Source organism: Echinops telfairi, unplaced genomic scaffold (genome assembly GCF_000313985.2).
Source record: "Echinops telfairi isolate 266 unplaced genomic scaffold, ASM31398v2 ScPeMD7_4225;HRSCAF=4972, whole genome shotgun sequence".
In the NCBI taxonomy this organism is placed as follows: domain Eukaryota; kingdom Metazoa; phylum Chordata; class Mammalia; order Afrosoricida; family Tenrecidae; genus Echinops; species Echinops telfairi.
The window spans coordinates 4,963,665-4,986,557 of NW_022108124.1; the positions used below are offsets into that span (position 1 = coordinate 4,963,665).

The 22,893-nt window shown below is 40.0% G+C and overlaps 1 protein-coding gene across 1 annotated transcript in view; it reads right to left on the bottom strand.

Annotated features, from left to right (window-relative positions):
- KCNMB2 (potassium calcium-activated channel subfamily M regulatory beta subunit 2) overlaps positions 1-22,893 on the bottom strand; it is a 367,341-nt gene that overhangs the window by 5,323 nt on the left and 339,125 nt on the right. The window contains exon 4 of the mRNA XM_004708595.3: positions 21,819-22,014. Coding sequence (XP_004708652.1) covers positions 21,819-22,014 — 196 coding nt within the window. The remainder of the gene's footprint in view (positions 1-21,818; positions 22,015-22,893) is intronic.

Consider the following 22,893-nt stretch of genomic DNA (forward strand, 5'->3'; position numbering starts at 1 on the left):
AAAAAAAAAAAGAATGGAGGATGTCTTGTGGGGCTTGGCCAAAGGCAGTGTAGCTGAAAGACTAACCAAAACCTGAATGAAGGCTGAATATGATAGTGGGACAAGAGGAAAGTAAAAGGAAATAGAGGAAAGAGCTAGGACGCAAAGGACATTTATGGAGGTCTAAATACAGGCATGCATATATGTAAACAGATTTATATATAATGATAAGGAAATAAATCTATTTACATATATTTATATGTTAAGTATTAAGGTAGCAGATGGACATTGGGCCTGTACTCAAGTACTCCCTTACTGCAAGAACACTTTGTTCTAATAACATGGAATTCTGTGATGCTCACCTTACCTGACAGGATTGCTGAAGACAAAATGGGTGCATAAGTAAATGTGGTGAAGAAACCTGATGGTGCCCTGCTATCAAGAGATATAGCATCTGGGGGTCTTAAAGGCTTGAAGATAAATAAGCAGCCATCTAGCTGAGAAGCAACAAATTCCATATGGAAGAAGCACCAGCCTATGTGATCATGAGGTGTTGATGGGATCATGTATCAGGCATCTAAGACCCAGAACAAAAAATCATATCAATGTGAATGAGGGTGTGTGTGCAGTGGAGACCCAAAGCCCATCTGTAGACAATTGGACATTCCTTACAAGGAAGAGATGAGCCAGTCAGGGAGCAATATAGCACTGATGAAACATACAACTTTCTTCTAGTTCTTTAATGATCCGCCCCCCACCCACTATCGTGACCCCCAATTCTGCCTTACAAATCCGGCTAGACCAGAGTATGAATACTGGGACAGATAAGAGCTGGAAACACAGGGAATCCAGGACAGATCAACCCCTCAGGACCAGTAATGAGAGTAGAGATACCAGGAGGGTAAGGGGAAGGTGGGGGAAGAAAAGGGGAACCATGACAATGATTGACATATAACCCCCTCCCAGGGGGATGGACAACAGAAAAAGTGGGTGAAGGGAGACAGCAGTCAGTGTAAGATATGAAAAAAATGATAAATTATCAAGGGTTTATGAGGGAGGGAGGGTGGGGGAGGGGAAAAAGAACTGATACCAAGGGCTCAAGTAGAAAGAAAGTGTTTTGAAAATGATGACGGCAACATATGTACAAAATGTGCTTGATAAAACTGATATATGGATTCTGTTCAGAGTCGTAAGAGTCCCCAATAAAATGATCTTTTTAAAAATGGAGGATGAGCATACTAGCATTTCTGTCTCATAAACTATGCTCCCAGGGAGGTTCTGGTGACAACGTCTGGTCGGCACTTTATTATCTAATCAGCTGAGAATAAATTTGAGCTGAGCAGAGTTAGCACTAGCACAGGATGAAGGTTCTGAAAATATGCTCAGGACCGGATATTTCTACTGCGTAAAAAAACTCACGGAGGAAATTGGCTTATGACTGCCATGAGGAAAAAATTTCTCCCCATTTTTTTTCTAGATCAAAAGTGTTTATGGCAGTATGGGGCTGCTTTTACTTTTGTAAGCTTCTTCAGATCCAAACAGGCTTCAGCTCATGCCTTTACAATGAAAAAAAAAATGTAAACTGTTGTGAAAATTAGATGAGGCATATGTGGTTGAATTCAAACAGAGTCAATTTAAATTACAAATACATTACCTCTGTATATTTTTGGTCCAGGATAGTAGTTTCAGTGGCTAAAAGTACTGAGTTATTGAAATAGCTTCAATAAAAATGGTATTGCCTTGAAAAATCAAGTCTTTTCTTATGCTTTTGTGCATTCATTTGCCATTCTTCTTTTTGTAAAGACAAATTTTGTCAGATGACAATAATTCTGTTAGTGGGCCAGATTCCTTCAAATAAAAATGAGATGTAAATTCTCTTGGAAACGGTCTAGCAAGAAACTAGGAGCTACTTATTCAAGTTTACATCCATCAGGAGCGTGTGTGTGTGTGTGTGTGTGTGTGTGTGTGTGTGTGTGTGTGTATAGACCGGCCAGAAGAACCACTCGCTGTGGAGCCGCAGGGCTGGTTGCACATGTGCGTGCGCCCGGCAATTAAGCGTCAGAACAACGCTGCCCTTGTGCTCCCCTCATCCTGGCTTGGCCACCTTTCGATGCCTACACAGAATAGCTCCCACGTGACTGTTACTGACCTCTGAAAATGCTCTCATAAGAGATTCCTTGCTTTGATTTTATTACTACTTGATCCTTCTTTCCTGATAATGAATGCTCGAGGTGGTGTAACTAGCCCCTGGCGTGTGTTACTGTAGGGAGGGTACTTGACCCTCAGAAAGTTCTCTTTTCATACATGGTCACGGTGAGTCAGAATTGACTTGGTGGCAGTAAGCATCTAATGGACTTAATAGAACCTTCTTGCTAGGGATTATGTGAGGACTAAATGATGAACGTGTTAAAGTCTTTAATAAACTTGCAGTAGCATGCTTTCCTATTAGAATATCACACGTATGTTTGTCCACGTGACATCCTATAATCCTTAAGCAAGTGCCACCAAGAAAACCATAGGTAAATGCAACTTATTAGGGGAAAAATATTTTCACATGAGCACTCTTATTTAATGACTTTTCTCTCATGTTCCCTGTTTTTTCATCGTAGGATCAAAAACTATGCTGTGGCACTATGCTGCGTTGTACATTAGGATTCTAGCACTCTGTTCACATGGCTTAAGTTATAGCCATGGGTATGTTCCTAAGATTGGAAAATATTTGATTATCTTATGATTTTATTGTGTGCCTGGAAAATACTTTTGTATTATTGGCTTTTAACATATAGAATGCAATTCAACATTCGGAAAACTTACTAAGTGACTGATACTTAGTTGGCAAATTATAATCCATATTGAAAGGGAAAAAAATCCCTGCACTTTTAGAGTGTTATTTTTCCTGTGGGAAATATACGGTAGGAAGGACTCAACTTTTTGATTCTGCATTTCATATAAAGGTAAATCATGATTTTATATATACACACACTTAAATACATCTAGAAATATTGGCTATTTTAGTATTATATTGGCTATTTATATTTAGTGTTATATTTAGTGTGAATTGGCTATATCAGTGTTATAAATTATTCTTTAGGCTTTAGTATTTTAGTATATAGTTACTTACCAAACATCTGAGACCGTCATTGGGTGTAAGAATAAGGCCCACACCTCTTTCGGGCCTGAACTTTGTTAATAAACTTTACTACTTTTCCAAATTGTTCTTGTGGGTCAAAAGCTGCTCTTCAGTATCAAAAAGGATCTCTCGTGGTCCTTACAGGTGTGACTTCAGGGAGAGGCATCAGGGTCTTCTCTTCACTTGTTCATCCTTTGCCTGAGCAACAAAGACTGAACAGTTGAATCTTCTCTCCAAGTCTTTGGAAAGTGATAGAAAAATCTTATTTTCTTAGCCTTACTTCTAGGATTCTACATTGATAAAGTTTTGCGTTTTTTTTTTTTTAATTCTTACTAAGGAAGAAGTTTTTAGAAACTGCCTGCTGGGATTTGGTTGGACATCACTTCACCAGGCCTGTGTGAAGCAAAACTATAAAATAAGATGTGATGGGGAAAGGGGAGGGAGGCTATTTGGCTAAATGACCTGACTGGTCAAAAGCTGTATCTTATGATGGTAGGAAGGGAACTGTCAAATTCTCAGGATCACCTCAAAAATGGTTTTCTCTTATTAGTTATTTTATTAAAGGGTGCTTTATTTTAGACAGGAGTTAGAAATCTAATGAAATCCAATCAGTATTTATTGAGTGTCTTAATCATGCAAGGGAGTGTGCTAAGTATAGGTGCCAGAAACAGAACAGTCATAGGAAAGCTCAAGTAGAGCGGATAACAGAGAAAGGACACAAAGGTGGGATGATGAAACAGAACCAAGAATGAGGCCAACCAGGCTTTTAGGAAGGCTGTGCCGTTCACTGGGAATTGTTCTAAGAACACTTTAGCAGTCGTGGAAACATTGTTCCCAATGTTGATGAGGTAAAATACAAATTGCTTAAGTGAAGCATGGTTCCAAAGTTATACATGACTTTTTTCTATAGTCCTTGATTAATGATCACCCAAATATTTATTCATCAGGTTCTAGGCTTTGTGTTCTGTGCTAGAGAATAAGATATGCACGCATACGTTCAAAGAATGTTGAACTTGTCAGCAGGTAGCTTGTAAATCTCTTGTGCCCACAGATTTGTTTTCAACTTTAAACTTTGTTTTATCATTAAAAGATATTGAGGTACTGAGACAGCAATTTAGGAGGTCTTAAGGTCCTTGGATAGCTCATCAGTTTGCATCGGACCACTAGCCTAAAGACGGATAGTACGAAAGTGCCCCATGGTGTCATGGAATAAAGACCTGGTCTTCTTCTTCTGTAAAGATTACAGCAAAGAAAACCCCAGGAAACAGTTCTACTCTGTAACACATGGGTTTACCATGAATGAGAATTGACTCAACAATGACGACTTTATCTTTTCATTCTGTTATCTTTTAAGACTCTGTTCCTACTGTTGCTTTGATAAAAGAGAATCTCATGAAATTTATTTTAGACTTTTGATTCCACCTCTAGTTTCTGCTTGGTTTTGGCAAGGAGGGCTGTTTGCAATGTTTGGTGTAGGAAAGGAAAGCGGTATTTACACCCTGCTACGTACTGTGGTTTCTTTCAGCATTCTGACACACAGGTTTGTTCCTCCAGAAAGAGGGGCTTGTTTCTTGTGTTTGCCCAGCGCTTTTGCATTAATGACTGGATTTCTGCTTGATTTAGAGGAGAGGAGAATTTCAAAGACCCAAGACATCTGCTAATGAGATAGAAGCTGTGCAGAGCCTCGGGATTAGGCAACACCCAGAATACTTTCAACGATGGTGCCCCAAGGTGTCTGCTATTTGTGGGCATGCCCAGACTGAGTCAGATATCTAGTCTGATGCTTTGCCATGGCTCTCATTTTCAGTAATTGGGACAGAGTGGCATTCCCTTTTTTGCTTTCCTTCTTGGTCTTGGCGCAAGCGTCTTTCTGGCAAAGTCTTCCTTCCATTTTGCACAGCTTTCAGCCGTCCCAGAGTTCAGTTTAGGTGAGGAGCGACTGAACTTTATCACGCACTGACATATCTCTGGGTGGAGGGCCCATGAACAGTTTCAGCAAGCATTTGATAAATACCCTCAAATGTAAGGAACTCCTTATGGGGCTTGTCTGTCAGTTTGTTCATCTGTTGTGGCTTGTGTGTTGCTGTGGTGCAGAAAGGTATGTCCCCCAGGTTTCATATACTGGCAGAATCTCCCAAATGGGCAGGTTTTAGTGGCGCTTTCAGAGAAGGAAGAGGAAATAAGCTGTCCACTTCAGGGGAATTAGCCACTGAAAATCCTATAGCATCGAAACATTGCCAGTTTCAGAAAACCTCATGAACAGAAGCAGGACATTGTCAGAGATGTTGCCAGAAGGTAAGCCCTGCAGGTCGGAAGACGCTCCATAGAGGATTGAGAAAGAGCTGCCTTCTGAAGGTAGAGTTGGCCATCCTAACTCAGATGGAGTAAAACCTCAGGAGTAAAGCCATTAGATCTTCATTTGCCGATGGGGCACAATTCAAAATGAGAAGAAACAACTGCAGATGACAATGAATAATTGGAACTTGAAATGTACAAGTATGAATCTAGAAAAATTGGAAATTGTTAAAAAGTCAAACGGACCACATAAAGATTGATATTCTTGGCGTTCTATTCATTGCCGTCCAGTTAATTCTGACTCCAATGGTCCTCTAGGACAGAATAGAACTGCCATTGGTCTTTCTCTCATTGGCTGGTGGTATTGAACTGCTGACCTTGTGGCTAGCAGTCCAATGTGTAACCACTATACCGCTAAGGCACCCATTCTAGGCTTTAGTGAGCGGAAGTAGACCGGTATTGGCCATTTTGAATCATAAAATCAGATGACTTACTGTGCTGGGAATGAAACCAACAAGAGAAATGGCATTGCATTTCATCATCCAAAAGGACCTTTCAAGATCTATCTTGATGTACAATGCTTTCAGTGATAGGATTATAGCTATCGCCATTCAAGGAAATCCAGTCAATACCACCGTGTTTCAAGTTTATGCACCAACCACAAAAGCTAAAACACAAGACAAAACAAAACAAAAACTCACCAGCATCAAGTTGCTGCTGACTCAGCAACCCTGTAGGACAGGGCTATAACTGTCCCTGTGAGTTTCTGAGATTACAACACTTTACGGGAGTAGAAAACCCCATTTTCTCCTGAGGTCTGGCTGGTCGTTTCCAACTGCTCAGCCTAACTACTTTCAGATCAGAGCCCAGGATAATCACTATGACACCAGGGTTCCTCCCACAGAGCGGCGATGTGAAAATGGAAAACTTCTAGCGTCTTCAGTCTGAAATGGATCAAACATGCAAAAAAGATGTATTGATAATTATTGGCAATTGAATTAAAAAGTTCAAAACCAAGAGAAAGAAACAGTAGTTGGAAAATATTAGCCCCAAACAAGGCAAATGTTTCAACCAGCTGATAAAGCACTCACTCATCTATTCCGGGGAAATTTACAAAATAGCTACTTGGGCAACTAACAGGAAGAGATCCATATTTGAACCCATTCCACAAAAGGTAATCCAACAGAAGTCTCAAAATATGCAACAATATCACTGATACCACAGGAAAGTAAAGATTTTGCTGAAGATCAGCCAAAAATGGCTGCAGCAGTCCACTGACAGGGGGCTGCCAGAGGTTCAGGCTGGATTCAGAAGAGGACATGGAACAAGCGATATTGCTGATGTCAGATGGAGCTTGGCTCAAAGCAGAGAATACAAGCAAGATGTTAATTTCTGTCTCATTGACTACACAAGAACAGTAGACTATGTGACGCATAACAGTCTGTGGGTCGGCTTGGGAAGCATGGGAATTCCAGAAGAGTTCCTTGTGCTCATGTGAACCTTTATACGGATCAATCAAGGGGCAGTTGTGCAAACAGAACAGGGACTAGTGCCTGGTGTAAAATCAGGAAAAGTGGGTGACAGGGTTGTATCCTCTCACTATACTTATCCAATCTGTATATGGAACAAAAGATCAGAGAAGCTGGCTTCTATGAGGAAGAATGTGGCACCGGGATGGGAGGAAGTCGTATTAACAACCTGTGATATGTGGATGACATAACCTTGAGCGATGAAAGTGATCCCTAGCTGATGAAGATCAAGGATTGCAGAGTTCAGTACGGATTACAGCTCAATGTAAAGAAAACCCAAATCCTCTCAACTAGACCAATAGATAACATTCTGATAAATGGAGAAAGAGTTGAAATTGTTAAGGCTTCTGTCTTGCTTGGATCAACAAACAGTGTTCATGGAAGCAGAAGGCAAGAGACCAAAGGATGCATTGCTGTGGGTAAATCTGCTAAAATAAGACCCCTTTAACGTGTTGCAAAGCAAGGATATCACTTTGAGGACTACGGTGTTCCTGACCTAAGTCGTGGCATTTTCAATCGCCTCATATGCATGTGAAACTGGAACATTGAATAAGGAAGACTAAAGAAGAATCTGCATTTCAATGAATGATGCCACCAAAAAATATTGAAAGTACCATCGGCTGCCAAGAGAACCCACAGATCTATCTTGGAAGAAGTACAGGTAGAACGCTCCTTAGAAATCCCACGCACTTTAGACCTGTTAACTGGTGAGATTAGGACTTGCAAGAGGACATCCTGCATGGTAACGTGGCGGCGAAAAATGGGAGACCGTTACCAGGATGGATTGACACAGCGGCCACGACCATGGACGCAAACCTAACAACCACTGTGAAGACGCCAAAGCAACAAACGGATGTGCTTTGAAAGGAGTACAGCCTGAGTGCTCCTTAGAGGCAAGGAGGGGGAGGCTCCAGCTCATGGACTTTGGACATGTTACCCGGAGGCACCAGTTCCTGGAGAAGGGCATCGCCCTTGAAAAAGGAGAGGGAGAGTGGACAAGGGGAAGATGGATGGGCACAGTCACTGCGACGATGGGCTCCAACAATGGTGAGGATGGCACAGGACCGAGGGGTGTTTCTTTCTGCTTTACACAGCGTGGCTATGAGTTGGAACTGCCTCAACGACCCTGGATGACAACAACTACAATTATGGGGATGTCAATTTCCTTTTTAAACCCTTAAAAATATAATTTTACTGGGGGGAGGTGTCTTAACAGCTTTCATCACAATCCTTACAAACATCCATTGTGTCAAGCATATTTGTACATATGTTTCCATCATCAGTTTCAGAACATTTGTTTCCTACTTGAGCCCTTGGTGTCAGCTCATTTCCCCCCCTCCCTTCACGAACCCTTGATAATTTACAAATTATTTTTTTCATAAGACTACACCAACCGCTGTCTTCCTTAACCCACTTTCCTGTTGTCCATCCTCCTGGGAGAAGGTTTAAACCCTTTTCTACAGCACACTTTCACCTGATTATTATGCACTTTGTGTCAACTGATGCGCTATATGGGGCCCTGACTTTGCTTATACATCATACATAATTCTGTTCCCTGCTCTTAGGCCTTTTATTTGATCCTAAGCCTCTTGAAATGTGATGAAATGATGTGGATTCTCACTTGTTCACTAAAGTATGCTACCAGGTGATACGTATTTCAGAGAATTTTGATTTTTCAGAACTCTTGTGCACTCTTTCCTGAAAATGCTTTAATGTCTCCCCCCTTAAAAGACAGCATGATGATGAGGTAAAGAGGCTTTGATTTTAATTTTAACCTAATTAGTGAAAATGAGACTTTGGGAAAGCAATTTGGCTTGAGTTCAGCTTCATGATTGTAAAATGGGGATACTACGGGTGCTGCTATGCAGGTTGCTGTTGTAATGGAATAGGTGAGTTCAAGTAAAATATTTAGTAACATGTTATATATTGAATTATATTCTCCCCAAATATTTGTAAAACTTCTGTTCCTTGTACTTGTGGGTGTTTGAAAATAGAAGTTTTCTTTTGTTATATGAATGAGCGCATCTACAGATAGAGCGATCCTTAAACCTTATCACTTTTGAGTTACAAAAAGGCCAGGATAGACACAGGAAACACACAGCATGGAAAAGAAGCACCAGGGAACACCGAGGAACTCAGGGGTCTGGCAAAGATGGGCCTCTCCCAGAGTCACATGACGAGTTTCTGTTCTTCACAGCCGCCTACCTGGGGTATTTTTTGTTTGGACCACATTAGGTAACTAAGACATGTTTTATGGCACATTGTAAATACTTAATAAATTATGGCTATTCACATTTTAAGGGTAGGGCTTTAGTCAGAATTAAATAAGAGGCTTTTCACTAATGTATTAGCATATTTTTGATATTTAATACATGTAGACCCTCAATTGATGTTCACTCATTCAGTTACTGCCATTGAATTGATCGTCATCGCCACTTGATTTAAAGCTATGTAGAGGAACTCAATGCTGAAACACTTTACTTAAAATTCTGGGCTCTCGTAACATACAAGATCACATGAAGCAAAACCTAGAGCAGTGGTTTGGTCATTGTCTACAAAATGTTTAGCTGTAACAAATGGGGGTTGGAGGTCTGTAACAGCTTCTACTGGGGAGAGGCCAGGGATGCAGCTGATTATCCTATAATGCACACAGCTGCGTGTGCCTCGGCCAGCGAAGAATTACTCACTCAAAATGCCAATAGTGTCATGGTTGAAAAAGATGGTCAAGATAGCACTATTCCCTGGATTTAGGGAACACAGAGGTCTCAGAGTGGACAACAAGATGAGCAAGGATGCTAAGAGTTTGAAGTTCTAAATAATGAGTGGAACTAATTTTCCATGAAAAATAAAATACCTGTCCTTTTTATGATTGCCAAGAAGTGGATATAGTTTCTTGTTTTGAACCACAGTGCATTTTAAATACACTCTCAAATCAGACGGGCATGTTTTGAGACTCCCTGGTGAGCAAGCGATGCTTTACATTTCAGCAGGAGACCAGCGTTGAGGCATCACAAGCAACCATCACAGTGAGTTAATTCTTAGTCACTGTTTATGGGTCCAGTGACAGCTTTGTGGCCAAGGAGGCAGGGACCCCGGAACCTACTTGTAACTCTGAGAGGCCATTAATCAGTCATTTGCTCCAGGAGAACATGCCAGCTTATCAGCTTATGCAGCTTCAGCTATAATGTTGGCTACAAGCTGGGCACTGGGCTAAGGAAAAAAACACAATGGGAGAATGTGAAAATTTAAAATAAATATCCCTTTGATGTTTGCCTGGGTAGTGTTGACTATTAAAAGGAAGTTGACTGTGTGGATCATAATAAATCATGAACAACACTGCAAATAATGAGCATTCCGGAACACTTAATTATGCTCACAAACGACCTATACATAAACCAGGAGCAGGCTTTGGAAAAGAACAAGAGACACTCAGCGGTATAACATTAGGAAAGGTGGGTGTTAGGGTTGTATCCTTCCACCACACTTACTCAACTAAATGCTGGAAAATGTCCCATTAGTATCCAAGAAAGATTCATTAACAGCCTGTGATATACAGATGATACAATTTTGCTTATTGAAACTGAAGAAGACTTGGACCAATTACTGATGAAGATCCAAGATGACAACCTTCAGTATGTACTGCAGCTCAACATAGCGAAAACCCAAATCCTCACCATTGGACCTATCAGCAAACCATAATAAATGGAGAAAGTATTGAAGTTATCTAGGATTTAATTTTAATTCAACTTGGGTCCACAAACAAGCCCAGCAAGGAAATAAAAAGACATAATGAATTTGGCAAAAAGGCTACAAAAGATCCCTTTAAAGTGTTACGAAGTAAAGATGTTATTTTGAGGACTACGGTGCACCTGACTCATGCTACCATTGGTCTGCCAGTTTGGTGTTCTATGGTGGCTTGCTGTGGGTTGCTGTGATGCCGAAAGCTGTGTCATGGGTACTTCAAATGCCAGGGGTCCCCCAAGGTGAACAGGTTTCAGTGAGCTTCCAGGCTAAGAACAATGAGGAAGGGCTCTGCTCCCACTTCGGAGGAAGAAGCCACTGAACACCTATGTGCAACTTTCTGTTGTGCATAGGATCACTATGGGTCGGCGTCGACGCCATCACACCTTACGACAAGAAGTCGCGGTGCATTTGTGACCTCATGCACGCTGCAGTTGAACATTGAATAAGGGAGACTAAAAAAAGAATAGATCCCTTTGGATTATGGTATTAAATAGATTTCAGACTGCCAGAAGGGACACATCTGTCTTGGAAAATGTATAACCAGACTCCTTTTAAAATAGCCAGACTTCATCGAACATACTGTGGCGACATAATGAAGACTGTGTCCCTGTAGAAGGACAATGTCCTGGGTCAAGTCCAGCATCAGCCAAAAAGCTCCTGAAGGAGGTGGTCTTCCTACACCTAGACTGCAGTGATGAGCCCAAACATTGCCAGGATGATAAGGATGGTGCGGGGCTGGCCGGTTTTGTTCTCTTGTACAAATGATCAATAGGTGCTGACTCAAAGGCACTGAAAACAACAACAACAAGGACAATAACATCCTTTTGGGGGCCTTTCTACAAAGGCATAGCTAATAAATCTTATTTCCCTTTGTTTCAGATCACATCCTGTCAGCAATAACATGTTTCTCAATAAAACTGTTTTCATTTTTGGGAAACAAGGAGGAAGATTTATTTTGGAGACTAAGGTGAAGGTAGCTGGAGGAGGAGAATGACCAGAAATATATATATGAATTTACATCTATTTCTCTACCACTTGCCTGTCAGTTTCTTGTACTATGGTAGTTTATGTGTTGCAGCGATGCTGAAAGTTGTGGCATTGTTCTTTTAAATGCCGTCAGGCTTGCTCAGAGTGAACAGGTTTCAGCACAGCTTCGGGATTAAGAATAAACTGACTACCCCCCTGTCACAATGGCCACAAGGAAGAGAAGGGCCAGTCAGGGTGCAGTGTAGCACCGATGAAACACACAACCTTCCTCTAGTTCTTTAATGCTTCCTACCCCCACCCCCACTACCATGACCCCAATTCTATTTTACAAATCTGGCTAGACTAGAACATGTATACTGGTACAGATTAGAGCTCACAACACAGGGAATCCAGAACAGGTAAACCCCAACCCCACAGGACCAATGAGGGGAGGAGTGGGGTGGGGGTGGGGGTCAAGGGGAACCGATCACAATAATCGACATGTGGTCCCCATCCCAGGGGGACAGACAGCAGAAAAGTGGGTGAAAGGAGACAGCAGCTGGTGTAGGCATGAAAAAAAAAAAGAAGAATTTATAAATTATGAAGGGGGTATGGGGGAGGGAGGGAGAAAATGAGCAGCTGATGTCAGGGGCTCAAGTAGAAAGAAAATGTTTTGGAAAAGATGATACCATATGTACAGATGTGTTTGACAAAATGGATATATGTATGGATTGTGATAAGAGCTGTAAGAGCCTCTAATTTTAGAAAACATAATAGACTACAAAGAAAGAGTTGACTGTCCACTTTTAAGAATTAGCCAACGCAAACCTTATGATTAGCAGAGGGACATTGTCAGATACTGGAAAGCTCATGACTAGCAGCAGACATTGTCATGGATAGTATCAGAAGATAAGGCCCATAGGTTGGAAGCCAGGCAAAATCCCACGGAGGAAGAACTGCCTTCTTTCTCACAGCAGAGTTGCCCATAATGATGTGGATGGAGTAAAGCTGTTAGGCCCTTTGTTTGCTGATGGTGGGGGGGGGGGCATGACTCAAAATGAGAAGAAACAGCTACAAACTTCTATCAATAATTAGAATGTGGAATGTATGAAGTATGAATCTAAGAAAATTGGAAGTCACCAGAAATGAAATGGAATGTACTAAAATTGATATCATAGTTGTTAGTGAGCTTAAATGGACTGGTATTGGCTGTTTTGAATCACACAATCATATGGTTTACTATGCTGGGATGGACAAATTTATAAGAATGACATCCACATTATCAAAAAGGACATTTCAGGATCTCTTTTGAAATACAGTGTTGTCTGTGATAAGATAATATTTATCCTCATATAAGTAAATCCAGGCAATATAACTATTAATCAAATATATGTAACAACTACTTTACTTTGTCTTCTCAAGCTGTCATTTAAAAATCTAAATTTTAAAAGTAATAAAAAATCAAAGAATTTTACTGATTTCTTCAACCTAAAATTGACCAAACATACAATCAAAATGCATTGATATTTATTGGTGATAGGAACACAAAAGTTGGAACAATATTCAGAAAATAAGGGCTTGGGGATAGAAGCAAGCCTGGAGACCACGTGATAGAATTTTGCAAGCCCAACAAATTCAAACTGACTACATCTTTGGGATGGAGAAGCTCAATATCAGCAGGTAAAGAAAAGCCAGGATCTGACTGTGGAACAGACCATCAATTGTGCATATTTACAGTTTGGGTTGAAGTGGAAGAAAATTAAAACAAGCCCCCGAGAGTCAAAATATGACCTTGGGGATATCCCACCTGAATTTTGAGAACATCTCAGAATGAATTTGCACCTTGAACATTAATGACAGAAAACCTGATGAGCTGTGAGATGGCAAAAACAAAACAAAACAAAAAAGCATCATACATGAAGAAAGCAAAAGGTCATTAAAAAAGACAAGAAGGATAAGATTGAAGTAGATGTCAGAAGAGACTCTGAAACTGGCTTTTAATCATAGAATAGCTAAGATAGAATGGATTAAATGATGATGTCAAAGAGCTGAACAGAAAATTTTAAATGGCAGCTTGAGAAGACAAATAACGTGTTGTAATGAAATAGGTAAAGACCTAGAGTTAGAAAACCAAAAAGGAAGGACATGCGTAGAATATCGTAAACTGAAAGAATGAATAAAAGCCAAGCCTCGAGTTAAAATATTGAAAGATTCTATGGGGAAAATATCGAATGTTGCAGGAAGCATCAAAAGTAGATGAAAGAATACACAGAGTCACTGTACTAAGAAGAACTAGTTAACATTCATCCATTTCAAGAAGTAGCACGTGATCAGGAGCCAACAGTACGGAAGGAAGGAGTCACTGCATTGAAGGCATTCACCAAAAGCAAGACTCCAGGAATTGATGGAACACCAATCAAAATGTGTCAACAAGTTGACGAAGCACTGGAAGCACTCATTTGCTTATGCCAGGAAATTTTGAAGACAGCTACTTGGGAAACTGACAGGAAGAGAGCCATATTTGTACCCATTCCAAAGAGAAGTGACCTCACAGAATGTGCAAATATAAAATAACATCATTGATATCACATGGAAGTAAAAGTTTGCTGAATATTACCCAATAACAATTGTAGCAGGTCAGGGAACAGCCAGATGTTCAGGCCGGATTGAGAAGAGGGCGTAGAACAAGAGATATCATTGCTGATGCCAGCTGGGTCTTGGTTCAAAGCAGAGGATACCAGGAAGATGTTTATTGCTGTCTCATTGACTCCATAAGAACAGTAAACTATGTGACTCATAACAATCTATGGATAGGCTTGAGAAGCATGGGAATTCCAGAAAACTTCATTGTGCTCATGCGGAACCTGTCTATGGATCAATCAAGAGGCAGTTGCGCAAACAGAACAGGGAATACCACATGGTTTAAAATCAGGAAAGGTGTGCATCATGTTGTATCCTCTAACCATACTTATTCATTCTGTGTGCTGAGTAAGTCATCACAGAAACTTGGCCATATAGAGAAGAATGGGGCATTAGGACTGGATGAGAGCTTATTAACAATCTGTAATATGCAGATGACACAACCTTGTTTGCTGAAAGTGAGGACTGGACACCTTGCTGATGAAGATCCAAGGTTGCAGCCTTCAGAATGGATTACAAATCAATGTAAAGAAAATGAAAATCCTCACAATTGGAACCAGTAGACAAAATTCTGCAAACAGAGGAAGATTGAAATTGTCAAGAATTTTTCCTTGCTTGGATTTACCATCAGTGCTCATGGAAGCAGAAGTCAAGAAATCAAAGGATGCATTGCTGTGGGTAATCTGTTGAACAAGACCTCTTTAAAGTGTTGAAAAGCAAGGATGTCATTTTGAGGACGAAGGTGCTCTTGACCCAATGCATGGGAGTTTCAATCACCTCATATGTATATTAAACTCGGACATTGAATAAGGAAGACTAAAGGAGACTTGATGCATTTGAATGATGGTGCCACCGAAAGATATTGACAGTACCATTGGCTGCCAAACAAATGTAGCTTGGCAGAAGTACAGCTCATTTACTTTTGATGTTTTATCAGAAGAGCTCAATCCCTGGAAAAGGACACCATGGTTGGTAGAGTAGAGTGGCGGTGAAAAAGAGAGAGATGGGTTTGCGCAGTGGGTACAACAATGGGCTCAAACTTAACAACCGTTGTCAAGATGGTGCAGGACCCGACGGTGTTTTTTTTCTTTCTGTTGTACATAAGGTTGAAACCAAATTAACGGCAATTAACAACAGCTATATCTATTTTATTTTATTTTTGCTAGAAATATGCTGAAAACTGATGTTGCGTAAGATCATGGGTTAATGACTTTCTGACATAGAAATAACTGTAGTTTTACTATGCTTACTTCTCTTTAAAGCAAGAGAATCATCCAGAAGGTAACAAGCCCAAGTTAGGAAGGTGAATCCAGCGACTGCTGTTACCTTTCTGCTGGGAGCAGGTTGGATTCTAGAAGGGGGCTGTGAGTCTGGGGATATGAATAGCCTGTTTGAAAGTCTGCAGAGCTAGGGGCAAGAGCTATCATTAAAGACCTATTAAATGGGTATCTTTTTCATTTTGAATTGAAATTCTAAAAGGCTACATTTTAGGTGTTATGATCAATTTGAAATAAATTTGTTCCCACAAGAACTGCAGTTCAGATTTGAATATCTCCATTTCTGAAGTAGGAACAAATTGATTCTTAAGGGCTATTGCCCTCAAGGTCCCGGCAAGAGCACATGGAAATAAGTTTTGGAAAAGACAATATCATCCTAGACTAAAAATTATGTCTATCAACAATTTTGCAAGCCTAATAGAAATAGGTATGTATGACATGAATAAAAATAAAATAAAAACATGCAAGGACTTCAGATATTGGAATTATCAAAACAGACTTTAAAACAGCTATGCTTATACAGTTTATGTTGAAGAAATTAAAAGATAAGGATTAGAATTGTTTGGGACATTGGAAATGATAAAATAAGACCAAAGAATTGAAAATTAAAAACAATTCTATTGGATTTACTAGTAGATTTTTCAGAGCTGAGGAAAGAATTGCTGAATTAGAAGACTGACAAATATCTAGAATGAAGCACAGAGAGACAAAAGGGAGGAGAACACAAGGGAATGTAAGAAACATAGGGAATACGATGAGGTAGCCTAAGACATAGCTAATTGGAGTCCTTGAAAGAAAATAGGGACAGTATGAGAGTGGAGACAATATTTGATGTGATTATAACCAATTGTTCTAATATGAGCAAACATAAAGAAGCCTGGGGCTATTAAAATAAATAAAAAAATTATATGCACAATCTGACATGTAATAATGAAACTGTATAAAATCAAACAAAACAGTCATTAGAATAGATTGAGATTACTTTCAAAGAAGCTGCAGTTTGAGAACTGATTTTTTAACAATAATAATGATTGCCAGAAGATAACAAAATGTCAACAATAAAATAATTATTAGCCTATAGTTTTGTATTGATTGTGTATGAGATGAATTAAATATTTCCACATAAATGAAAACAAAATCATTATATCAAATACATTGATTAAATATTAATTAAAGTGTTTTTCAATAATAAGAAATGATCCAATATTTTATAAAAAATAGTGATAAAGGTATAAATTCAGAAATTGAGAATAAAAAACAAAAGACATGAAATACATCTAAATGAATACATACAACAACAGTAGTAATCTTTTCATAAATATCTTCATAATCTCTTGGTACACATAGAATAAAATGATATTATGCAATTTGGGAAGCGAATAAGTGGAGTTAAATATTTTAATTTCCTTGATTAGTCAAAGCTGAAATTGCAATCTCTAGGTTAACCACTAAAAGAAGAGTAACTGAATAGAATATTCTCAGGAAAAAAGAGGAAGTAAAAAGGATTATTAAACTAGTCCTGAGAAGATAAGATGATTTTTTAAAATATGGACTGGGACAAATGGCTGCCTTTATGGCACAAAATGAAAGCGAAAAGAACCCAGACACTCGACTTCTGTAGAAACATCCATTTCAGGTCGACTGCAGCAGGAATGTAAAAGGAAGACCAATCACTCTTCTTGACGATAGTTTAGGAGACTGACTCCAAGCCCTCCGAGTAGATGAGAAGACAGGCGCTGAACACAAAGGGAAAGACTGACAAAACTGGGCTCCCCTGGTTGGAAGCTCCTTTAATTGAAAGAGACCCTGAAGAGAGTACAAATGTCCCCAACGGTGAGAAGATATCTGTAACATGGATAACCTATATAGAAAGAATTCTTACAATGAGTACAAATCCAAGAAAATCCAAGAAACAATCTAATTTTTTAAAATGGGCAGAGGACCAGAGCTGACACTGTGCAAAAGATGGCCAATAAAGATAGGGAGAGGGACTCGGCAATGTTACTCATCAGAATCACAGGAAATAGCAACACACATTAGATAATGGTAACATGGCAGATTATCTTCAGTATCTAGAGAAACGGAAACACCACAGGAGAATGACTTTCACAAACAGTTTGGGAGGCCCGGAGTGCAAACTCATTGTTCAGTTTGGGCTCACAATTTAGAAAGCAGGCCCTTATCTCCTTCAGGATCTGCAGACCTGACACTCCTTAGAGATCGCTATGTTTTTTGGCATCAATCTTCTGCCCTACGAGTTTCCCAGGGCAGAGAGCCCAGGTCCCCAAGAGGCTCTTTACTCCTCGCTCTTCTTTCTTTGTGGAAGTGGGTCCCTTTTCTTTTTCTTCTTTGCTTCTTTCTCCTTTTTATCTCTTGTAAGATAAGAAATAAAACAGATCACACTCCAGGGAAGCATCCTTCCATCAGATCAGGGTTGTGATTGTATTAAGGGAATTGCAGCTCACCCTTAATCCTTTGATTAGTTTATCACATCAGATCACTTTACTGCGGATCATTACATAGATGCCACGGCACATCATCACACCGAGAAGCGCGGCTCAGTCAACGTCACGCATACTTTTGCAGGAACTGATTCAGTCGATGACACAGAGGACACCAAGTGGTGGCAAGAATATAGAGCAGTGAAGAATGTCTCATACCCATAAATGTTGTTGGGAGAAGAAATTGTAAGGCACGTTGAAAAATAATTGGCATTATCTAATCACTTCTTGTATTGATTCCCAGTTTATACCCAGCTGAAATGTGCGTGCTTGTTTATAGTTGTTTGTACGATTCAATTTATCGAATGTTTAATAAAACACAGTGTTTAAGGAAACATGCTTAGATGGTAAAACTTTAAAGAAAAATCAAAAAGTAATTGCCAAACAGGATATTGTCTCTGGCAGAGGACAGAGCCTGCAGTTTTTGGAAGGTGCTAGGAAGGGTGTTTGGGGGAGTACACAACCCTAGTGATGATAAGGAATGTCTTTGTGATAAATGTTTTAACTGTACTTTCTCATTTTATGCCCATTTCTATATGTGTGCTAAATTTCACAATTACAAGCAAAGTAGTAGGCTGAATAAAGCAGTGCCTACTATGATGTTAAGATCAGATCCTACATATATGACTGGGACTATCTATGATAGGTTCACTCCCTGCTTATTGCATAAACAATATAGTCATCGGGTTGAAGTGATAAAAGATCACAAGTGGGAAATGGAAAAATGTCCCACTTTCTTATGCCTGTTTGACCTTGGCCAATTTCCAATTCCATGGAAATTTGAGAGCTTTAGAGGTACATTTGCCTATATGGGTCAGCTTTGATTTCACAGTCTTACTTCAGGGATGATCTTGAAAGATGTGCATTTTGTGAGAGCTTTAAACTGTTATTTATTTGCAAAACAGAGGGAGGGCTAGTGTGGTTTGTGGTTAACACAGATGCGAGAAAACCAGAGCAAACATTTTGAACAGCATTCTCAGAAATGTTCATTATGGCAAATCCTCAGGAGTATTTGCAAGAATTCTTTTAAGTTGAGGCAACCAAGCGCAGGACGCTTTCCTTATGTTGTGTCCATATAGCAGAAACAAAACCTACTCAGTCTTGGTGCTCTAGTACCAAATCTCTAAGCTCCAATATTTTTCAATAAATCTAAATTATATCATATATATGATGACAGTTACAATGGAAAGAAAGTTTTTTGTTGTTTGTTTTGTTTTTTTTTTTTACAAGAAGAACTAGGCTTCATAGGATTGTTGTTAGGTGCCAGCCAAGTTGTTTCAAGTCGCGGCGCCCACATACAACAACGAAACACTGTCTGGTCTTGCACCACCCTCACAAGTGTTACTGCACCCGAGTCCATAGTGGCCGCCATTGTGTCAATCCATCTTGGGGAGGGTCTTCTGCTCTTTTTGCTGACTCTCTCCTTTACCAAATAAGATGTCCTCTCCAAGGACATTTACCTCTTAGATGAATACAAAGTATGTGAGAGAAGAGTTTGCTCTCTTTCTTTCTAAGAGGCATGCTAGCTTCCCACGACAGAGTTATCTGTTCTTCTGGCTGTCTATGGTATATTCAATATTCTTTGCCAACAGCATAATTCAAAGGCATTGATTCTCCTTCAGTCTTCCTTATTAAATATCTAGGTTTCCCATTTTTATAAAGCAATCAAAAATACCTTGGTTTGGGTGAGCCATACCTGAGTTTTCAAAGTGATGTCTTTACTTTTTAGTATTTAAAAGATATCTTTTACAGCTGATGTGTTCAATGTAAAACATCTTTCCTTACTGCTGTTTCCATTGACTGTGGATCTAAGCAAAACAACTTCCTTGACAATGTCAACCATATATCATGATGGTGCTTATTGGTCTAATTGTGAAGATTCTTGGTTTTTTTTTTACATTGAGTTCTCATTCACACTGATGATTGTAATCTTTTATTTTTATCAGTAAGTGTGTCAATTCCTCTTCACAATAGCAAGCAAGGTTGTGACATCTGCATATCAAAAGTGTTAATGATTTTTCCTCCAACTATGACACTATATTCTTTATGTAAACCAGTTTCTCAGTTTAGTTGCTCAGTATACAGATTCAATAAATATGGTGAAAGGATACAACCCTGATGCATACCTCTCCTGCTTTTAAACCAGGCACTACCTCCTTGTTCTGTGTAATACTCTACCTCTATGTACAGGGACAGAGGGTGGCATCAGGTTGTGCAGGCATATGAGAGTACGCCGGTCATCTATATTGCTACCATAAATCCCAAATCAATATGTTTAGCTTAAAATTGATAAGATCAGGTTGGTTCTGATGGCACTTTACTAAAGGTCACCCCGCATGCCCACTTTATGCATAAGGTTTAATACAGCCCACATCTATTGGACATTCAACATGTGGACTTGCATATGTCTGTGTAGACAGATCTTGAGTGATAAGCGAGTTCAGTTCCTGACTGTGTCTTTAAGGATTTTCAGATACTCAGAACAGGTGCATAGGGCTCTTATTCAGATTTACTTTACTGCAAGAAAAGGCTGGTGATCTTTTCATCCACTTGGATGCTGCAGGTGCAACAAGGGAAGGTTTCATAAAGAACTGGTTGGGAGTAACCGTTGGGTCAATTGTTTCAAAGCAAGGGCAACTAGGAGCTTCCCGTGAATATGACATTTGTAACCTGTCATCAGCCTGCAATGGAAAATTCAGTCTCTTTGGGCATAATATATTTGAAGACATACTTGCAGGAACACACACAAATATAAGCCTTTGAAGAGATAGCGAGAAACACAAAGACACTCACACAGAGGTGTTTTTTAAATCTAAGCTTAGAAAGCTGGAGAAGCCTTTGGGTCGTCATTTATTCCATTCTGTTCTTTCTAGGAGGATCTTTTTTTCTCTCTCTCAGCATTCTATTGTCTATTTCCATTTAAAAACTCTCCAGTAAGAGCTAGCTTAAATGACCATTTTTCTTGATATAGGTGGAAAGCTTGAGAAACCCTATGTAACCCGGTGGGAATATAAATGAATTTTGGGGTGAGAGTGACAAGACCATTCGTATTCCCACAACGGATGACTTAGGCTAGGGTTCGATGCTGAATTCTCCATCCCCAGTGTCAGCGACACAAAGGCTAAGTTAGAGGACCAGAAGCTCATTCATGACTTCATTTGGAACTTATCAGTCTTGCCACTTATCCAAGTGGAGGAGGCGACCCCGGGAATAAACTACAGTGCTAGTTGTGTCCATGGATTGCCGGTCTCCCCGTGCCAAACTCTATGCTCAGCAATTCACAAACTCTCATCCTAGAGATAACCTTGTAAAGATGACCTTTTTTAAAAAAAGGAAGTGGAGGTTCAGAGAGGTTCAGCTACACCCTCAAGGTCATGGAAAATCAAAATGCCGTTTTACCCTGTGACAGGTATACAAACCCCTGCCTTTCCACAGGGAGATGAATGGCAATTTGGTCTCTGTAATTCTGACAAGTGTGCATTCGCTTTGAAAGACTCGGGTTGTTGTAAGTGTGACTATCTAGAGAGAACCAAAGGCTAAATCAGCACGCTCACAGATGGAAATGGTTTGTCTACAACTTGCATAGAAAATAAGTGTCTCTCCATGAGGAATCCAATAGCTAATTCTATGAATTCGTGAGGCAGAGCCTCCTTCCTGGTGGGCATTTTTCTTTGAAATGCTGGCAAAGGGGACTCCGGAAGGACAGGGCGGGGAGCTCTGCAGGGTGAGTGGACTGCAGTATACACCACGTTCCTACCTTATGATTGATTTTCAGAGTCTCTTCGGTGTGGTAGAGAAGGTACTTTTCCCCCGAGGACGTGAGATTCACGTACACCTGTAGGCAGGGGTACTGGGAGAGTTTCCAGCACTCTGGACCGCAGCTGAAGGAGCAATTAAATGTTTCTGTGATGGACGCATTCAGCAAGGTGCACTGAGATTCTTCTGTCCACACACTACAGAGAGAGAGGGGAGAGGAGACAGGTCCAAAGTGGGTAATGACAAGGAGGGTGTCGTCAGGGAGGTACAATTGTCAGCTTGTTAACCGGAAGAGTCCCTGGTTTCCACATCTCTAATATAATGCACAGCTATTTGGTTCTGTGTGTAAAGTCCATGTCCTTTTAGATCAGCGTTAGGCAAACTATAGTACAAGACAAATGTTGCTTGGTCCTTGAGAACTTTTTCAGTGGCTTCCATTGGCTATCGTGTAATATCTTCCAGTCTCTGGTTTAATTGAGATATATATCTCTAATTGAATCCATTGGCAAACCCAAGCAATTTTTTAAAAGCTTTACCTGCTGTCACCTTGTGTTTCTATTTTGTAAGCAGCTCCCTGCCATACCTATCTTCCTCTCTGCAAGGGTTGGCTTCATACTTTTCTTATCCCAACTAGTGTGTGGGCAGAGAAGGGGAGGGAAGATTGGTAAAGGGATGAAATGGTTTGAACATCAACTTTAAGGATGGAAGGAAAGAGGTATATTTTCTCAAGACTTTCTAGTAAGGAAGGGAAAGATAATGCCCCGTTTTGACTATAGCAGGAGCGCTGGGGCACAGTTTAGCATCTGCTGACCAAAATGTTGGTGGTTTGAACTTCCTACAGAGGCAGTTCTTCTGTGGGAGAAGTATGAGGTAGGCTATTTATATAAACACTTACAGCCTTTGCAACCACATGGAATGGTTCTACTCTGTCCTCTGGGGCCACTCTTGAGTAGGAATAGACTCAGTGCATTCAATTTTGGGTGGCTTGATTATACCAAGAGCTTGTTGCACATGTCTTTGCTCTGATCAGAGTATTATATACAGCACTATACACACGTGTGTGTATATATATATAT